The 17350-nt window shown below is 44.9% G+C and overlaps 1 protein-coding gene across 1 annotated transcript; it reads left to right on the top strand.

Moving 5' to 3' along the window:
- Window positions 1–12699: 12699 nt before the first annotated feature.
- On the top strand, window positions 12700–14303 carry LOC310812898 (transcription factor 21; the record flags this gene model as incomplete). Its single annotated transcript, XM_083681651.1, has 2 exons — window positions 12700–13279; window positions 14266–14303. The coding sequence occupies 2 exons, from the start codon at window positions 12700–12702 to the stop codon at window positions 14301–14303; spliced, it is 618 nt and encodes a 205-aa protein (XP_083537777.1).
- Window positions 14304–17350: the final 3047 nt, after the last annotated feature.

The following is a 17350-nucleotide window of genomic DNA, read 5'->3' as shown; positions in this document are numbered from 1 at the left end:
ATTCTTTCAGGGGACCTCAATTTGTAATAAGGGGGTCCTGACTGTCAATTTGAAACTAAACATTTCTGTTGTTTGGTGGAGTGGGGTAGTGTGTGTTGGGGGGGTGAGGGCTATTGCAGCAGCCGCCATGAGGGTGGGTTATCTGACAGCCTTCAATGTCGTCTCAGCCCCCAGAACCTCGCAAAGGTCCTTCAAAATGTGTTTTGGCATTGGCACAATACTGGCCTTGAGAGGCCGTGCGCCCCGTAAAAACACCCATCAATTCTCCTTGTGTGGAATAAAGAGATGAGCATCCAGCGAGAGGACAGAGCATCCCGTGAAAAGAGTTGTTTTTCCCCATACCACGGTTTTTCCAGTGTTAAAGGGTCCAGCTGATTTAACGGGAGGCAAACGCTGGGGCTTCACACCACAGCAAAGATTGGATCTGCCACAGTTACTTATCCTCAGAGGCTCGGGGTCTTACCACAGACCGACTGATTTCCATACAGAGTCCAGCAGGTTACGAAAACAAGACGCTTCTCTACCCAGGCAGTGGTGATGGTAGTGCATGGGTGAGAGGCAGTGCGGGGGGAGACGCTGGATGGGAGAAGGGAGGGCTCACTTGTTTTGGCAGATGCCTTTATCACCTGATCATATGTGGGTGAGGGATTTCACAATACATCCCTAAATGACAACTGCAGGTGGTGAGCCTTAATCCTTGATCCTCGTTTCCTACTAGGCTCAGGAGTGGTGGGGAAGAGGTGGAGGAATTCGTCCTTTCCGGCTAATCAAGATTGGGTAAACAGGTCTGTGGCATGAGGGCCGAGAGCGGCCGTCTGGCTTTGACATTTTCCCTCTCTCTCTCTCTCTCTCTCTCTCACTGACGTTCCAGTCATCCCGTCCCATTCCTCATGCGTGGCTCATGCTCCCTCTCCACAGAGCCAAGCCAGTCTCTGTCGTGGTCCTTTTTCAGGAGGAAATTATTTTTCATTGCCCCCGAAAGAGTGCAGGCCTTGCCAAGCGGCGCTGAGCCGCATGATCCTCTGCCGGGTTGGCCAAGTCCTCTAGCTAGCTCCCGAGAGATCAGGCCTGGCTTCCTCCAGCCTACGGGGAGGCCGTGGGAGGGTCAGCCCAACATGAGAGGGGGGTCATCAGCCTCTGCCTCCACTACTACTCCCCCCCCCCCCCGGCTCATATACCTTTGTCCGTCCCACAGAGGGGGCCAGGCTGTATATTATCTTTAAATGTACTCGTCTGACTTCTCTGAAACAGTAGGGAATGTCCAATTCATCTTCACAGGGTCATTGCAGGAGCTCCTGTCTCACAGAACGGTAGTTTTTATATCCATTTTATGTGGGGGGGGTCACTGTTTTTAATTGTGTTGTTAAACTTAATGTTTTCGGTGGCTCTCCTACAGGCTTGCCTTCCCAAAAGAATGTCACTTCAAACTTCAAATAATTATAACTGACTGTGAATTACACATCTCGTTTAAAGGGTTTTTTTTTTTTCCCCCATTGTTATATTTGAATTATATTAAAGGTCCAATATGTAGCTTTTTCCTCTTGAAAATATCACTAAATAACTATGCTGAATCATTACTGAAGCATGATGTATTGGCAGTGCATCTGCCCTTTAGTCTGAATTTGCTTTTCCAAAATGTTCGGGACGTTTCTGGCCGTCCACTTACAGTGGACATGTGTGTGGCTCATTGGCTACCTACTGCCTGGGAGCTGCAAACATTTCTCAGTGCTGGAAGCTGACCTAAGCACTGAAGCCTTCGTGTGCAGATCAGTTTGTGACATGTATTCTGATGATTTTTCCTAGTAAACATCCTGCTTGACATTACTGCCTTGTTTGAGTTTTGTTTGGGGAATGAGGGGATTTGTTTGAAACTTCGGGTTTAGCGAATGTGAGTGTCATCGCTGGCTGGCTCATTTCCGTGTTCATGTTTCAGCAAACATTTCCAAACTAAATAACAACTGCACGTTCAACCACACAGGTCCTTTGCTAGTTCCAAGGTCATGTAACTAAGACATTCACTGGATAAAAACGTGACAATTATTGACAGATTCATTGTTTCAGTTATACCTAGTTTGCATTGAGCAAGGAGAGGAAGAGAGGAGGAGACTATTCTGAATTGTCATTGCACTTCCCATTGCAGTCAAAAGGGGGCGCAATACTGCATAGGGTGCCTTTAAGTGATCCATGGTCCTGTCACATAGTTACGTAATTGGGAGGATAGGTTAGCCACACACATTCCCTCTGGTGCAGTCATGCAGTGACTCTCACAATGGGGGAGTGATGAGTCAGCCTGGTGGCTAGGTGGCGCCATGAGGGTGCTGCTGCCTCTGACTCAGCAGGTAACCCACGGTAGAGATAGAACAGACTCTGACTCAGCAGGGAACTCACAGTAGAGATAGAACAGACCACATTGTGCATTCTCATTCTCAAGAACCAATTCCCGTTTTCAATTCTGTAACAAGTGAGTCAAAATGTCTAAGGCTTGTTCATATTTGATGTCATGGGACTCAACGTCAAGGTAGGACACAGCCAGAGCACATTGCCCAAGCGTCCAATTATACAACAAACCTGTATTTTCCTGCGTCCCAACTCTCCACTCTTTTCCTCAAGTGTAAGCTATATCTTGGATAATGTACAAGTCATATGTACATCAGCTGACCACACAAAATTTTGGCACCTTAGGTAAAATGATCCATTCAAAGGGCTAAAATGATACATAAAATGGTACATTAGAAGTGAATAGAAAATTAGTTTTAGTTTAGGACTAGGCTTAATCTAGGTCCGGGAAACAGCCCTATTTGGAGGTTTCCCGGACACAGATTAAACCTAGTTCTGGACTCAATCACACTTTCCATTGAGGATGCTTTTTGGTCTAGGACTAGGTTTGATCTAGGGCCGGGAAACCAGCTCTATAAACATTCTAGGTTGTGTATTTGCTGGACTATTCATTGAGCACTATTCAGTTGATGGCCAGAGGCTCTTTGTAAACTCTTCCCAGGCTGCCTTGGCATGCCAAATCACCCACAAGCCCTGAGAGGCCGAGTCCTTGGGAGAGTTGGCTGGCAAACGGGCCTCCCTAGCCTGACCTGCTGTAGCCCTACAGAGCCTGGGGAGAGCGATGGGAAGAGGGATGGAGAGAGGGATGAGGGGAGGGGAGGGGAGGAGGGTGGCGGACCTTTCCGGAGCCAAGATAGACGCTCCTGCGGGGAACGTGCTGAAACTGGTATCCTGCAGGCCAAGGAAGAGGCCTTGAAGTGTCTGGTGTCTGTCCGGCCCCTGCTTTCTCTCTCTCCCTTTGTCTGTATTTTTATTTCTCTCTGTCTCTCTCTCTTTTTCTTTCTTTCTTTCTTTCTTTCTTTTCAAGTAATGTCTTTCTCTTCATTACAGTATCTCTCTCTCTCTCTCTCTCTTTCTCTCTCTCTCTGTCTCTCTCTCTCTCCCACCCCCACTTCTCTCTCTCTCTCTGTCTCTCTCTCTCTCCCACCCCCACTTCTCTCTCTCTCATTCTCTCTCTCATTCTCTCCCTTTCCTCCCACTGTGCCTGGTGAAACACAATGATTCATTGATCTCATTTTTCTTTCATGGAAGCATTTTCCAGCTCCTGGGAATCTTATTTCCTGTTTCTCCCCGTCATCTGATTAGTGTTTATGTTTAGCGATCTGTTTCTTATAATCCGTTACCCCCTCCCTCCCTCCTCCCCTCCCCTCCCCTCCCCCCTCCCCTCCCCGCCTTTCTTTCGTCTATATGACATCTTCCAAGATTACTCAAGGATGAGGGGTTTATGCATTGGCAGCAGTTGAAACAGGCAGGAAACAGCAACACCTACAGCCTGGGCCATTTGATCCAAACTATAAAAACCTCCACATTCGGGAGGAACGGGAAAAGCACATCGCTCGGTCCAAACAACGGACTTTTTTCTAGCCCCACAGATGAACTGTCAAAAATTTAATTTTTTCCCCTGTTTGTCTGTTTACAAAATGCTCCACTGATGCTTTGATGGAGCCTATCATTGCGTCCCGACTTTGCACATGGGACGGGCGTGGGTTGAGTTATCGCCGAATCAAAACTGGCAGAATAATGCGTCGAGCATGCTCTCTTATTATGTTTCATGGCACAAAGCTGGGGTTGACACCACAATGACTGTGACCTTTCCCTCAGCCTCCAGGGGGTTCTTGTGTTCGGCAATTATGGTCGCATGGCCTCTATGGGAGACCTCCCTTTGTCCTACTCAGCCAGCACCAACTTTCTGTGGGAGGCAATGGAGAGATGGTGTTCCCATTGTAGTAACCAGAGAATGAGAGGGGGACTTTCTCAATGCATCTCCCCCCCCACCCCCCACCCCCCCCCCTTCCTTGCAGTGATTACTGATGGCATCAGTGGAATGTTTGCATTGTTGTTTAAAGGTGCATCTTAGTTATTCAGCCAAAAGACCTGCCACTTGTAACGGTATAAAGTTGAGAGATGGGGCAGGGGAAATGTGTCCACTCTCAAATGTGTAGACAGACCTCTGGGTGCAAGGTCTAACGGTCCATGATATTGAAAGGGTTTTAAACAAACATTGGTTGTTTGAACCTGTTGCAACTGCAATGTTCATAGTCCCGTTATCATTGGGGTTGATTAGCGTAGACTTACATAGGCCTGTTGTATGCTAGGCTCATATTAGCCTATTCTCTCCTTCAATCAATATTACTATTGATTGAAGAACAGGAATTTGGCAACTTTGAGGATGATTCAAACAACCATTCTTTTTTAAATCCTTCTGATTAAACCCCATTTGCCCATACCTGCAATTGACTGAATTGGGGCCATAGTGTTTTGAGCCAAGTGTATGCAAGAGGTGTTGCCCAATAGCATAGTTTTTGTCCCTGGTGGTGTCCTTGTGGGATAAACTCACATATTATGGTGTCTCACAGAAAGCACTGTGGCGAACCAGAAAGGAATGTGCCTTCACACGTCTGCAAGTGGACAAGGGTGTCCATTTTCATCCTTTTTGTTTTCCTTTTTGTGTTCAACCATGCCATCAGTGCTATTACTCCCTTGTCCCAGGGGGTGACAAGTTAGCACAGGCAACGGACACTCTGGGGGGCTACCCTGTCCTGCCAACTAAAAAATCAGGCCCCTTTCACAAGAACCAGCCGTCTTAATTGCTCTCAGATGCGAACTTTTGTGTGCGAGCCGGAGTGTGTGATTTTTCTCAGTTCTGAGGTTGGATTAATTTATATGCTGTTCATTAAAAATGAGTGTCTCATGCTTTGGGTTTTGAATGGATGCGGGGGAGGATGCTTCCTTGGAGGTGTGGCGAGGCCTCAGATGGGAATGGGTTAGTGTAGGAACAAACAAGATAATGACAGATCTAACTAATCCAATCATACATACAATTGCAATGATAAATGTGCACATAAACAGTAGACTTTGGACAAAATAGTGTCTTTTTCTTTCCATTGCTTTTGGTGTGCTTGATTCTTTAGTAGCTTAGAGATTTTTGGACTGTCCCAGTGCTTCACAGGCGCTGTTGGTACTATTCCATCCCTGACCCAGGTCTGATCAACAGTCAACAGACCATCATCATCTAATATTTCTTGAAATTCTATCACCATTCTTGTGTCTTGTTTGCTGACATTTGGTGGATCATTCAAAGCATCAATCAATGTTAGATGTTCCCCATAGACTTTCTTCTTCATATACTACTTTCATGATCATTTATTTAACCCAGGTTACATTACAAACATTTATCTTCAAATGTCGGCTCTCCTGTTGCACTTCAGATTGGTTCATCGTTGGTCTGCAGGTTTGAGGGAACTTGCCAACAAAAACGGGGGAAAATGACAGGCAGAGCAATCATTATTTCAGATGGGACCTTTTTGAAAATGCTCTCTATACGTTTAATAGCTCGACCTTCCTCCTTTTACGCGTCTGCTCTCTCTTTCTAGTTTATATATCCTTGGCACAGCTGGGAATTCTTCCCAGGATGGATATTTATTTTTTTAAGATGCCAATTGACGTGCCACTCGCAGCCCCGTTACCATAGCGCCGCAATAGGCCTTTCCAGGCTGTATATTTTTTATGATGTATGTTGCAGAATTATTTGTCCTACGTGAAACCATATAGGCTGCAAGTACAGAAAATGCTTTTTATGTATTCCTTCTTTATCCAATACATTACCTCTTAATATCCATTTAACGGGGGAAAAAAAAACGGAGTATTGAAGGCCCTGTCGAGAGAAATAGCCAATATCTGTGACACCTCAATAAATTTGGGAGTAAATGTACCACAAAAGAACCATGTTTTTCAAGGCTGCGGCCTCCAGGGCTCTTGTGTTGCCAACCCATCGCTCCCAAGACGGTTCTGGCTGCTACAACTCCCAGAGAAGGATGATGATGATGATGGTGATGAGGAAGAGGTCCTGGTGGGATTATCGTAAAGAAATGCATACACACAGAACTGGAATGTGCGCGCGTGTGTGCGTGCGTGTGTGTCTGTTGTACATGCAGTTCTCCTGACTCATCATGGTATTTGCTGGTCACACACTAGATGAGTCAGAGGAGCCTGCTCAGTACGCACACTGATCTCATCCCCAGAGTCCAGCCCTGCCCAGGACAGGGGATGAGTCCAGCCCTGCCCAGGACAGGGGATGAGTCCAGCCCTGCCCAGGACAGGGGATGAGTCGGCTTAGGACAAGTTGTCGCCACTGTGCTCCACACAGTTTAACAGAAACATACTTGCATACAGAGAGAAATCGAAGCTAAGCGCAACTTATGAAATGTTATGACATTTTTGTTTCTTTTTTGTTTTCTTTTTTTTCTAACTGATAGTGATAGGAACAGTGATAGGAGTTAATAACATTGTAATAATCGAGTGTAAAACTCAACTCAGGTGACTTTATGCCTAAAGACTGACACGGGATACCTTTCCTGAATGAGTCTGCACAAGATCACTTCTCATTAGGAGGAGATGTCCAACGGTTGGCCATAGGCTAGAAGACATGGTCAAATGATAGTCTCTTGATACTGTATCATACTGACAAAATTGCACACTGTTAATTTGCGATTACAGATTGCTCATGTAATTATCGGTATGAATCCTCTGCTCCTGCCCTGACCTCCACGTTCTCAACAACGTATTCATCTCCCTCCTCCTCTTGTGTCCTGTCCTCACTTCAGTGGCTGGTCATTTTCTTTCACACCCCTTTCCACTGCAGGGACTGTTTCTTTCACAACACCCCTTAAGTGCAGGGAGTGACAAAGCAAAAAAATAAAGCTCTATTTCTTTCCCAACTGTCAACTCCCCTTCCACAAAGCCAGCAGACAGTCATTAGTGATAATGTGTCCACCGGCTTCTCTCCACGGTGACCTCAGGAGCCCTTGTGGCTGTTAAGGCTATCTCCTGAGTGCCTGGTGCACCTGTGCTGAAGCGGAGACCGAGACCTAGCAAGGTCTTTATTCAGCAGAGGTGGAGAGGAGAGAGAGGGGACTGGGGGATTCACATCTGGCCTAGTTAACGGCAGGATCCCCATAGAGGGTGGCTATAGGCTACACTTGTGTCATACCAGGGTGAAACGCCTAGCTCTCTCTCCTCCCTTTCTCCGGTCTGTCTCTATGTCCTTTCACACATATTCAAGGGCCGCAGGGGGCTGACCCCCGTGAACTGGGAAGTCCCCACAATGGTCCAGTCAGGGGTTAGGGTTAGGGCTCGGAGATCTGGAGGAACAATGAATGTTGAGACAGATTGGTGGGAGACGGAATCAGTATACATACAAAACGGAAGCTTTATTGTCATGGAAATTCATGTTGTGAAGTCAGCATACAAAATACACAAAATCAATACAACCATACAATATACATCATATTCTCCTCACTAGTAAACACATACAAACACACACAGCTTGTGTTTTTTATCAAGCGTACGGTTTGACCCTGGAGCTGGCTGCCTAGTCTTCCAGGCAGAGAGAGAGAGAGAGAGAGAGGGAGAGGGAGAGAGGGAGAGGGAGAGAGGGTGGTGGCTGCAGGCCCCTCGGTCCAGCCCCCCCGGAGGGCTGTTTGCACAGGGCTCACTTTATGGGGATGATGCCTTTTCCAGAGCAGGCCTGCAGAGAGGGAACGGGCCAGAAGGCAGGCCCAAGTGTCCCCAATTTCTAATGAGAGTGTGTGGCTGCATGTGTCGGCCTGTGTCTGTTGCTCTGTGGGAATAGCCGCATGTACACACACACACATACACACGTGTGTAAGTGCAATCTGCTGGTATCCATTTATCCAAATGGACACGGTATCTTCTGGGGATCAGAAAGTGACACAACCCTGCCCTATCCATTCCACTTCACTAGGAGACCTCATTTCTACATCCTTATATAGGTGCAGGGAGGCCTGCAAACCACATCCTGTTATTTTCTCCGTTGTTTTCAGGCACCGCTATTGGCCGTGATGTGGTCCTCGCAAGCGAGGCCCGCTCAAAAACAATCCTAAGTGTGAGACGCGAAGGGAGTAGGTTGCCCAAACCACTCACAGAGCCAGACATTTTTTCATCCCCTCAGGGTTAGGGTTAAGGCTTAAGGTATGGTAATCTGATCTCAGGTCTGAGGTCTACTGAGGTCTGAGGGCTATCTCCTCGTCACGCCATGGCAGTCAAAGGGCCCTATCACAGCCAAGATGAAAAGAGCTGTTTGCAAATATGGCAGACGCTGAAGATTGCACTTGGCTGCTCAGCCATGCGCCCCCTGGCATTGGAGCGGCCCTCAGAGGTATTCAAGCCTAGATTAGATCTGCCTTTTCTTGCCCAACCATTCAAACAAACAAGATTTGTTACAATAAGAACATGTGAATCCTGTTTGTAGGCTTTGTTCATTAATGACATATACAGCAGGTCAACTTATATTGGGCCAAGCGGTGAATGATGATGATGATGATGGTGTGTGTGTGCGTGTGTGTGTTCATGTAAGTGTAAGTCTTATGCCTTAGCAACAGTGTTGTTGCATTTTGGAACATTGCCAACTCTGCTATGGTTGGTAATTGACAGAACAATAAATTGTGGGAAACGACACAAACACGTTGTCAAGCTAGATTAAACACCCCAATGTACATGTCATTGATTACAATTGGTATAACTTGAGAGAACATGAAAGGACAGGAGTAGCAGGAATCGATTCCGATATGATTGTAATGCTGATTAACTTCCTTGTTTTCTTCAAATAACTCCCAAGTCGTAACGACTTCAAAACCAGCGACTTAATTGGGAGCAGATGTGCTCCCATACACCGGTTCTAAGACGAGTTTGACTTTCCCAACCTGCGTAAAAGGTGCAGTCTCAGGGGGATTCGGATGTGCTCGATCCTTCCTACTTGGCATGTGCGTTTGAGATCTCATGAAACGGTGACCTTCCCAATTCGAACGTCCCACTGTCTAGCCTGCTCTATGTCTATGCCTGGCGGACCTTAAAAGCACCCTCTTTGCCAACAGGTGATGGTGGAGTAGTTTTCAGTGGACTGGGCAACGAAATAAACAATGAAAACCGTTTGTTAATTTGAATATCTCTGCTTTGTTCTAGCTACAGAGAGGGAGCCTCCTGCGTTTGACAGCTTCTTCCTTCAATGCAATCCGAACCCAGGCCGTCAGCTGGCCGCGACCTGACGCTCTGTTCTGGCAGAAGGTTCTGACAACCGCGCTGTGCCGTGCATCAGGTCAAGAGCACAGTGGAAATTATTCATAGTTCTCCGCATTCAGCAAAACAACTTGATTAATTAGAATAAACAAGCTCACAATTGGAATCTTGTGCTGTTGTGCAAAGCGAATAGCCGGGTTGGCTTTATAATCCTTCGTGTCTGGAAATGGGATGGAAGCCCCCTTGGGAATTAAAGGAAATTCTTAATGTACCCACAATTCTAGATATTCACCACCTATTGCACGCACATATATTTCAGTAGTTAATGATTTAATTTGAAAAGTGTACTACTCTGACAAATATACTGAAATATGATTCGTATACAAATGCGAACACTTTTTAATCTTTCAAATCCAGAACCTGGTTAATTACAATTTGGTGTGTGTGGTATTGTGGTTCATTATGGTAGCCTATTATAGTAGGCCACTCTGTAGAAGCAAGAGAGAGAAGAATGTGTACTTGGTGCCAAAAACTTCAGTCATATCTTTTGAACGCAATAATTACAGCACATTTCCTCACCGTGCGTAATTTACGCGAGCGTTTCTGACTCCAAAACAGTTTTATTGCCTTTTAACCGTGTAAAAACAAGATGCTGAGCTCGATAGAAAGGCTCTCATTAATCAGGCTGTTTTACTCTCGAATTCCTCTTGTTGTATGTTAGACCCATAACCGAGACCTGGATGCGAAGGGGTTATGAAAACATTGGGATTGTCAGTTCATTAATTACAGACAATTATTGTCATTCGAACCTTGAAAAATAACAGTTGCCTTTTCTGGGTTTCCTGACTTTGAAGCAAATGTAGAAAAACGAAAGAAAATCGCGTGCAATCAAACGAAACGTGCCTGTGAGAGCAGAACAGCCTTTAGCCTACGTTTCCGTCACTGAACATAGACAAAATACTTTATATTGACTACCGGTAAGCCTATTTCCCTGTTTGAATGGTAAAGGCTTATTTGTTTCTATCGGTGTATGAAAGTGTAGGTCTATTATACCCCAATAGGCTATGTAATGCTAACGTGCAAAATATCTGCAGATCCATGATCATATTTTTTTAATTAGGCCTACCCTGTGATTCAAACTGGAACAGCTGTCAATTGCAATAACATCTGTGATGACTTATGAAGCATAAATCATTTCAACGCCTTGTTAATCTTTGGAAACCTCTTATATCCGAGGCAAAGCATGGGGCAATGGGCCTCCAAGTAGTCTGATAGCCTGCCAGAAGAGGTGGCCCTGGGTACCAAGGACACACTACCATACGTCTTATGCATAAAAAACAGGCTTGTCTGTACGTCTGTCTATATAGCATGTTTTTTGTGCGGGCTTGAAGGGGCAATATTGTTCTCCGTCCTCCCCTGACTCAGAATATATAATTTTCATAGACATGTCACGCTGGGTTTAAGAGCTATTGAACAGAGAAAACCGCGTATCCATCGAATATCCAATATAAAACTAACTTTACCTCGGTACAATACCCTACACTTACGGAAAAAAAGTGCGTTCTTCATTTACAGTATTTCAATTCCAGAAGTCCTGCTGATAATTTAGAGAAACATCGGGCATTCTTCATCGGCCTATTTCAATTCCAGAAGGTCTGTGTGCATACCATCTAGGATTTACTGTAACCGCCCAGCAGGCTTTCACCTGTCTTGTGTTAGCCATAGGCAAAGCTTTCGTTTCCTAAGACACCCGGAACAAATGTGTGCTGCTCATCACGTATAACAAATAGGCCTCATCGAAGTAGGGCAGGGTATCGTTTCTAAAAGCACGGCGCACTCGATTGAATAGTGTCCCTGGTACTCCAACCAGCCTTCACTATGACAAACACGTCTCTTTCAACGAGCATCGTTAGGACTACAGTTAAATTAAAACCGTATGTTAGGAAATGTAAACAGATTTTCTAAATAAGAAGGCTCTCGACCTACTGCCTAGGCAGCCCTCAAAAGCAGTTACACACAACATTTCATTAAATCCGGTGTAATTAGAACCTACATCTCCTTCACGGTCTGTCGTATTCAGAGTCATATCATTTGCAAATGAGCCTATTTAATGTGGTGAGTAGAGCGTCATCTGGAACGAAGTCATCATAGTGTCATGTCACTGCAAGTTCCTTTTTGTGTTCGCATGTCATATTGGTGCGCAAAAAAACATTAGGCTATTTCTTGATGCAGGTAAAACTAGCCTATATAACTAGGATTCAACTCAGTTAAATCCTTAAAGTGATTCGATTTAGATTACAACATTTGCGATGGAGGGCGAGGGCGAGGGCCTTCATGCCTTAACAGATTCAGTTTTGTATAACATTGTTGTTACAATTCAACAAATGAGTTTTTGGCCTATTAGGTCTAATTACATTCTGCATTGCTCCTTTTTATACCAACGTTGATATAGCCTAGCAGTCCAAACGCTGGACAGGCCTATCTAGAGTACTATCGTATGTTTGTGACAGTATGGTGTTGTCTCAGCTGAAGTATAGTTAATAAACCTATTCAGATAACACCCGGTTAGCCAGGGTAACAACCGCAGCGGGTTAAATGTGGGCACAGGGCCTCATAAGAGTGCCAAATACGACTTCTTTGTGGCCTAAATATTTGGAGGCTACTCGTTGCTCCATGCATGGGGAACGATTTAAGAGAAGTTTATAATTGGACACGTGTTTTCCTCTGTCGGTAATTTGGAGATCAACTCAATCCTTTGTATGTACGCCCGCTTTTTAAAATGAGTGAAATGAGGCAATGAGTGATCTATTACAAGGGGGCATGTGTCCTAATGAGGTCCTTTTCAGCCTTTAGAGCGGCCGCCAGCACCCTGCCGCGACACACGGGAGCCCGGGACTATATAATCCCCGAGGTGTGCACATGTGCGTGTCACACGAGTATAGAGATGACAGGTAGTCCAAACGACGGTCCTCACAAGCACTTTATTTCAAACCAAGCACCGAGGTGATGACAACATCTTAGTTTGGGGGAGAAAAGCTGTGGTTTACCATTTTCTCCTGTCTGTGGCACAACTTGTTTCGATTCATTGAGTCACTGAACACATTTGAAATGGAGGATATCATTTTTGACTTTGACCAAGATGGCAACACAGACTTCGCCTTTTGGGGACAGATGGACCCGAACTTCCAGTTCCAAAACCAATTGGACACCCTCCTACTCGACTGCACCGCGGTCACGAGTCAGCTCTCGCCTTGGTCCTCGTTCGGTTGCCAGTCCGTGTTTCCCGACGCGCAGCTGACCTTCACCGACCTGGACTCGCTGTCTCCAGGGCTGGGCGCCGGTGCTGAAGTGGACAGCTCCTCTCTGGACGACCCCAACGAGATCGACAAGCGGAGGCCGCGGCGGTTCGTGCCCCATCACCCGTACAAGGTGCAGCGGCACGCCGCCAACATCAGGGAGAGGAAGAGGATGCTCAACATCAACTCTGCGTTCGAGGAGCTCCGTTGCCACGTCCCTACCTTCCCCTACGAGAAGCGGCTGTCCAAAATCGATACCCTGAGACTCGCCATCGCTTACATTGCTCTTCTGAGGGAGATTTTGATGTCGGGATGCGACCCCAAGTCATACGTAGACGAGTGTATGAAGAACGGCTACAAGAATCAAACCAACGCCATTTGGAACACAAGCGGTAAGCTCATGTTTAAGTGCCAAAGCACTGTCAGGTCATCTAGAGATGGGAGCATTTAAAGGTAGGCCTATAATAATGTTGTCAGAACCGTTTCTGAATTGACTCTTGACTCTCCTGAACTCTCTTTTGGGGTTGAAAATGTTTGCAAAAAAAAACTGCAGTTGTGCAGTTCAGTTCAGTTCTAATGGTATAGCTGCACATATATTCCATTGAAGTAGGACACGTTATAAAGTGTCTTGTCATCATAATATATATTTGGCATACAGAAATTATTTATTCTTTGCCAAACCAAACACTGATATTTGTAGACTGCTCTATGATAACCTGCTACACCTAAGCCAAAGATGTCAGTGTATTTTGTTAAATTGAGAAATGTTGCATTAATGATGTTCTTGCTGAATAAATTCTAGTGTCATTTTACTGTGCACAGTACTGGCCCATTCTTCATTACTTTAAACTGGGCATTGGGAATCACCAAACACCATGAAATTGCTAAGAACCTACAGTACATAGAAACACCCCAAGAAAAACTGATGAGGTACAAAACTCAAGATAGGATAATGAGGAGCAGTGCCCAGCCCAAACTATAGCTGTTTAAAATCTCATTATTATAGGAGGGGAGTTTATAATCCCCAAAGCAATACCCAAAAGCTCATTATAACTGAGTTTGTGTCACTTAAACAGCTTGCTTTGTTTCTGTTTGTTGTGTGTTTTATTCCCAGCTGTCTTTCCCTTTGGCGTTCTAAAGTTCTAAAGCTCTAAAGTTCCCTTTCGCCAAGACACAAGTATTCTCACTGCACTCAATGGTTGCCTGTGTACTTTGGTTAACCAATTCTTTGGGGGTCCACTCCAGCCTTTTTGTATGGGCCATTCAGGAGTGAGTGTGCCCCTTTGCTTTGGCCTGGACCTGCGACTTGTTAAATGGTCATTAAAATGTATCTAAAGCTCTATGTTTGCTCTGCTTTTGTCTCTCCGTCTCTCTCCAGATCTGACAGCCAGGCTCTCCTGGATAAAGTGGGATTAAGTCAGGCTGTGCGCGCGGGACGGGGTACCACCAAGCGTGGAGGTGAGGGGGGTGGGGGGGGGTCGCTGCTCTCTCCATGTCTCCCCATGTCAATGGCAGGCTCCCCCCGTCACAGAGCTGGCTGACATCTGCAGACTTCTCACCAGGTCACAGGCCCCTCTCTCTCTCTCTCTCTCTCTCTCTCTCTCTCTCTCTCTCTCTCTCTGCAGCCCTCCCCTCCCCTCACCCTCCATGGCTTTGAATATTCTCATTTGATGTTAATTGTTAATTGAGTGCCAGTGTCTTTGGAGCTGGGGGTTGTTTACCCGTGAATGGGGGTGGGCAGAGGGACGGGCTCAAGCCTATAGGGGATGGCAATTGTCACAGGGAAGAGAAGCAGCCTGGCACAGGACTGAATGGGGATCCAACAAGCTCTTTTTTGTGTAGCATACTTTAGAGTGTAGTGCTGAAGTGCCATTGTGTTCTGCTTAAGATCTGGCACTGTCACGAGAGAGACCTGAGCAAAGTTCTTAATTATGTAAATCATGTAGATCACGTGTGAAACAAATAATCTTGTATGCTTGCCATCATGTCAGGTGTAAAGGCTCAATGTTCATGGTGACTGTTGCACAAAGCTACATTTGTTCATTTTGTATTTAATTAATTATTTATTAATTAACTTATTTATTCAGTCATTTATTTTCATTTTGTTTATTTTAAGCGAATGTCATGTATTTATTTGCTGTGTTCATCCGTTTGATATTTTGGTGTTATAAATTGTGTTAATTTATTTGTTAATTCTTTTAATTTGTTATTATTATTTGTCCATTGGACATCCATTTATTGATCACAAGTTGTAAGTTTATTTCCATATTCAGCTGTTAATTGTATTTTTTATTGTATTTAATTTATCTTCTTAAATATGTCATTTTGATATTTGTCACGATTATTATTTTAAATGTTTCATTCAGAATTGAAGGGAAACTCTAAGGACACATCAGGTGCTGACTGGTGAATGGATTTGTACTGTTATGACAAATCAGGGAATTCCTAACACAGTGAAATGAGGTATATGTTATACCGATCACAATCACCCCATGCTGATCATATTCCTGGTGGTTAGGAGTTTGAAAGAAAGGTGGCATGAAGCCAGTATCTGCATCTAGGTGCGTGTGTGTGTGTGTGTGTGAGTGTGTGTGTGTGTGTGTGTGTGTGTGTGTGTGTGTGTGTGTGTGTGTGTGTGTGTGTGTGTGTGTCTGTGTGTCTGTGTTTTGTGTCTTGGCTCTCAAAGTCCTACTGGTGACATTGAATTCACAGCTGTCCCGTCCAGGTACACTGTATCCCGTTAGCCTTAGCCACCGCAGCATTTGGTTTAGCCATTTCCCTTACGGTTAAGAGCCCCACTCATGGGGCTCCTCAATCTGTTCCCACTTAACTGCCCCTATTCAGTTTTGGACCAGCGTAGAAAAGCCTCAGCAACACTAACTGTCACCAGAGATGGCTTTCGGTGTCATTGTGTAACAAACGTACAGTATGTCTTGGTGCTGACACGACATAGAGCTGTGGATGTCATGTATGTCAGACGTGTATTTAACATTCAGGGTGTGCATGCGAGCTCCTTGTCCCTCTCTCTCTCCTGCACGCGTCATCTGAGTGTCACTAACGGCCCTCATAGGAAGCAATTAAGCTGCAGCAGAGTGCAGTATGGGAAGTACATTGGGTTGTAGGAGACGTGGGGGGGCAGGCAGTGGTGTTTCTGAAAAGGCTCTCAAATGTGTGGTCTCCACCTTATGGGAGTGTGTCACTTGTTGCCTCCACCTGTGTGTGTGTGTGTGTGTGTGTGTGTGTGTGAGAGTGAGAGAATTTGGGAAAGAGACCCGCGGGAGGTCAGTGTGCGGTGTGTGTGTGTGTGTGTGTGTCGTGTTTCAGTAATTTACAGCTCTCATAGACAGTACAGCTGTTTTATTTATTCCCTGACCATACTGTACACCTGTTTTACTTGACTGCATCTTAGTGAACTGTACAAAGGGTGGACTGTAAAATGAACAACTTTGGGTTTTGAGGATTAGCTCCACTTGAATTGATATACGCAGTTTTTAAATAAACAACATTCATAAATAAATCATGTATTTTTCTGTTTTGAGAATCTCGCACGACAGATTATGGAGGTATGATGAATGACCTTTGTGGCACCTTAATGCTCGTTGACCACTGCCTCCCTCTAGTGGAAACTATTGGATGGACTTTTTATTGATCATTTCTACAGATGACAAGAACTATAAAATGAAGACTCATTTGAGCTGATCATATGTCACTATATTGCATTACTAAGAGGCTGGTCAAAACCTGTAGAACAATCAATTATGATTTATCTGTTTAGGAATTGTTACGACCAAGCCCGGTGGTCACAACAAAAAGGGGAGTCCACACATGATCAAGGGGTAAAGTAATATATTTATTAACTTAAAGGATAAACAATATAAGAATGTAAGGTGAAATCTGTATAATCAGTAGTGTGTGTAGTGTATGGAATGTGTGTTGTGGGATGACCCTAACCCTAACCCAAACAAAACAAAGAGGAACAAAACCAGAAGCCAACCTGCCCATGGGAGAAGAGAGACCTGAAATGGCCGATGGGTTCACCATAAAAAGCCTGTAGACCACACCTGCACAGGTGAACCACATTTGCCAACGACCCTCCCAGCCCCGCCAACACTGGCTTCCTGAACCAGATAGGCAGCCAACAAGGAAACCAGCTGACAGAGAGAGAGAGAGAGGGTTGTCAAAGAATCCTGGCAGTTTTTGCAATAATCATGTATGTTGGTCTATATGACTATTCTTCTTGTGGTCTTGCTATGTTCTGAATTAATTAAAAAAATAATAATAATAATGAAGTGATGATTTTATGAGGAAATGCAATAGTAGTAAAATACACTAACACAAATGGAACTAAACAAGTCCAATTCAAACAGGATTGAGGTTTTATGTGGGTTAAATAAGTACTTACTTCAATAAAACCCCCACAAAAAAGCAATACAGAAATGATAGGCCAAATGTAGCCTGACTGT

Source organism: Argentina silus, assembly GCF_951799395.1.
Source record: "Argentina silus genome assembly, chromosome: 12".
NCBI classification, from domain to species: Eukaryota; Metazoa; Chordata; class Actinopteri; order Argentiniformes; family Argentinidae; genus Argentina; species Argentina silus.
The sequence above is the reverse complement of the archived record's forward strand: the minus strand, read 5'-3'. Positions and strand labels throughout refer to the sequence as shown.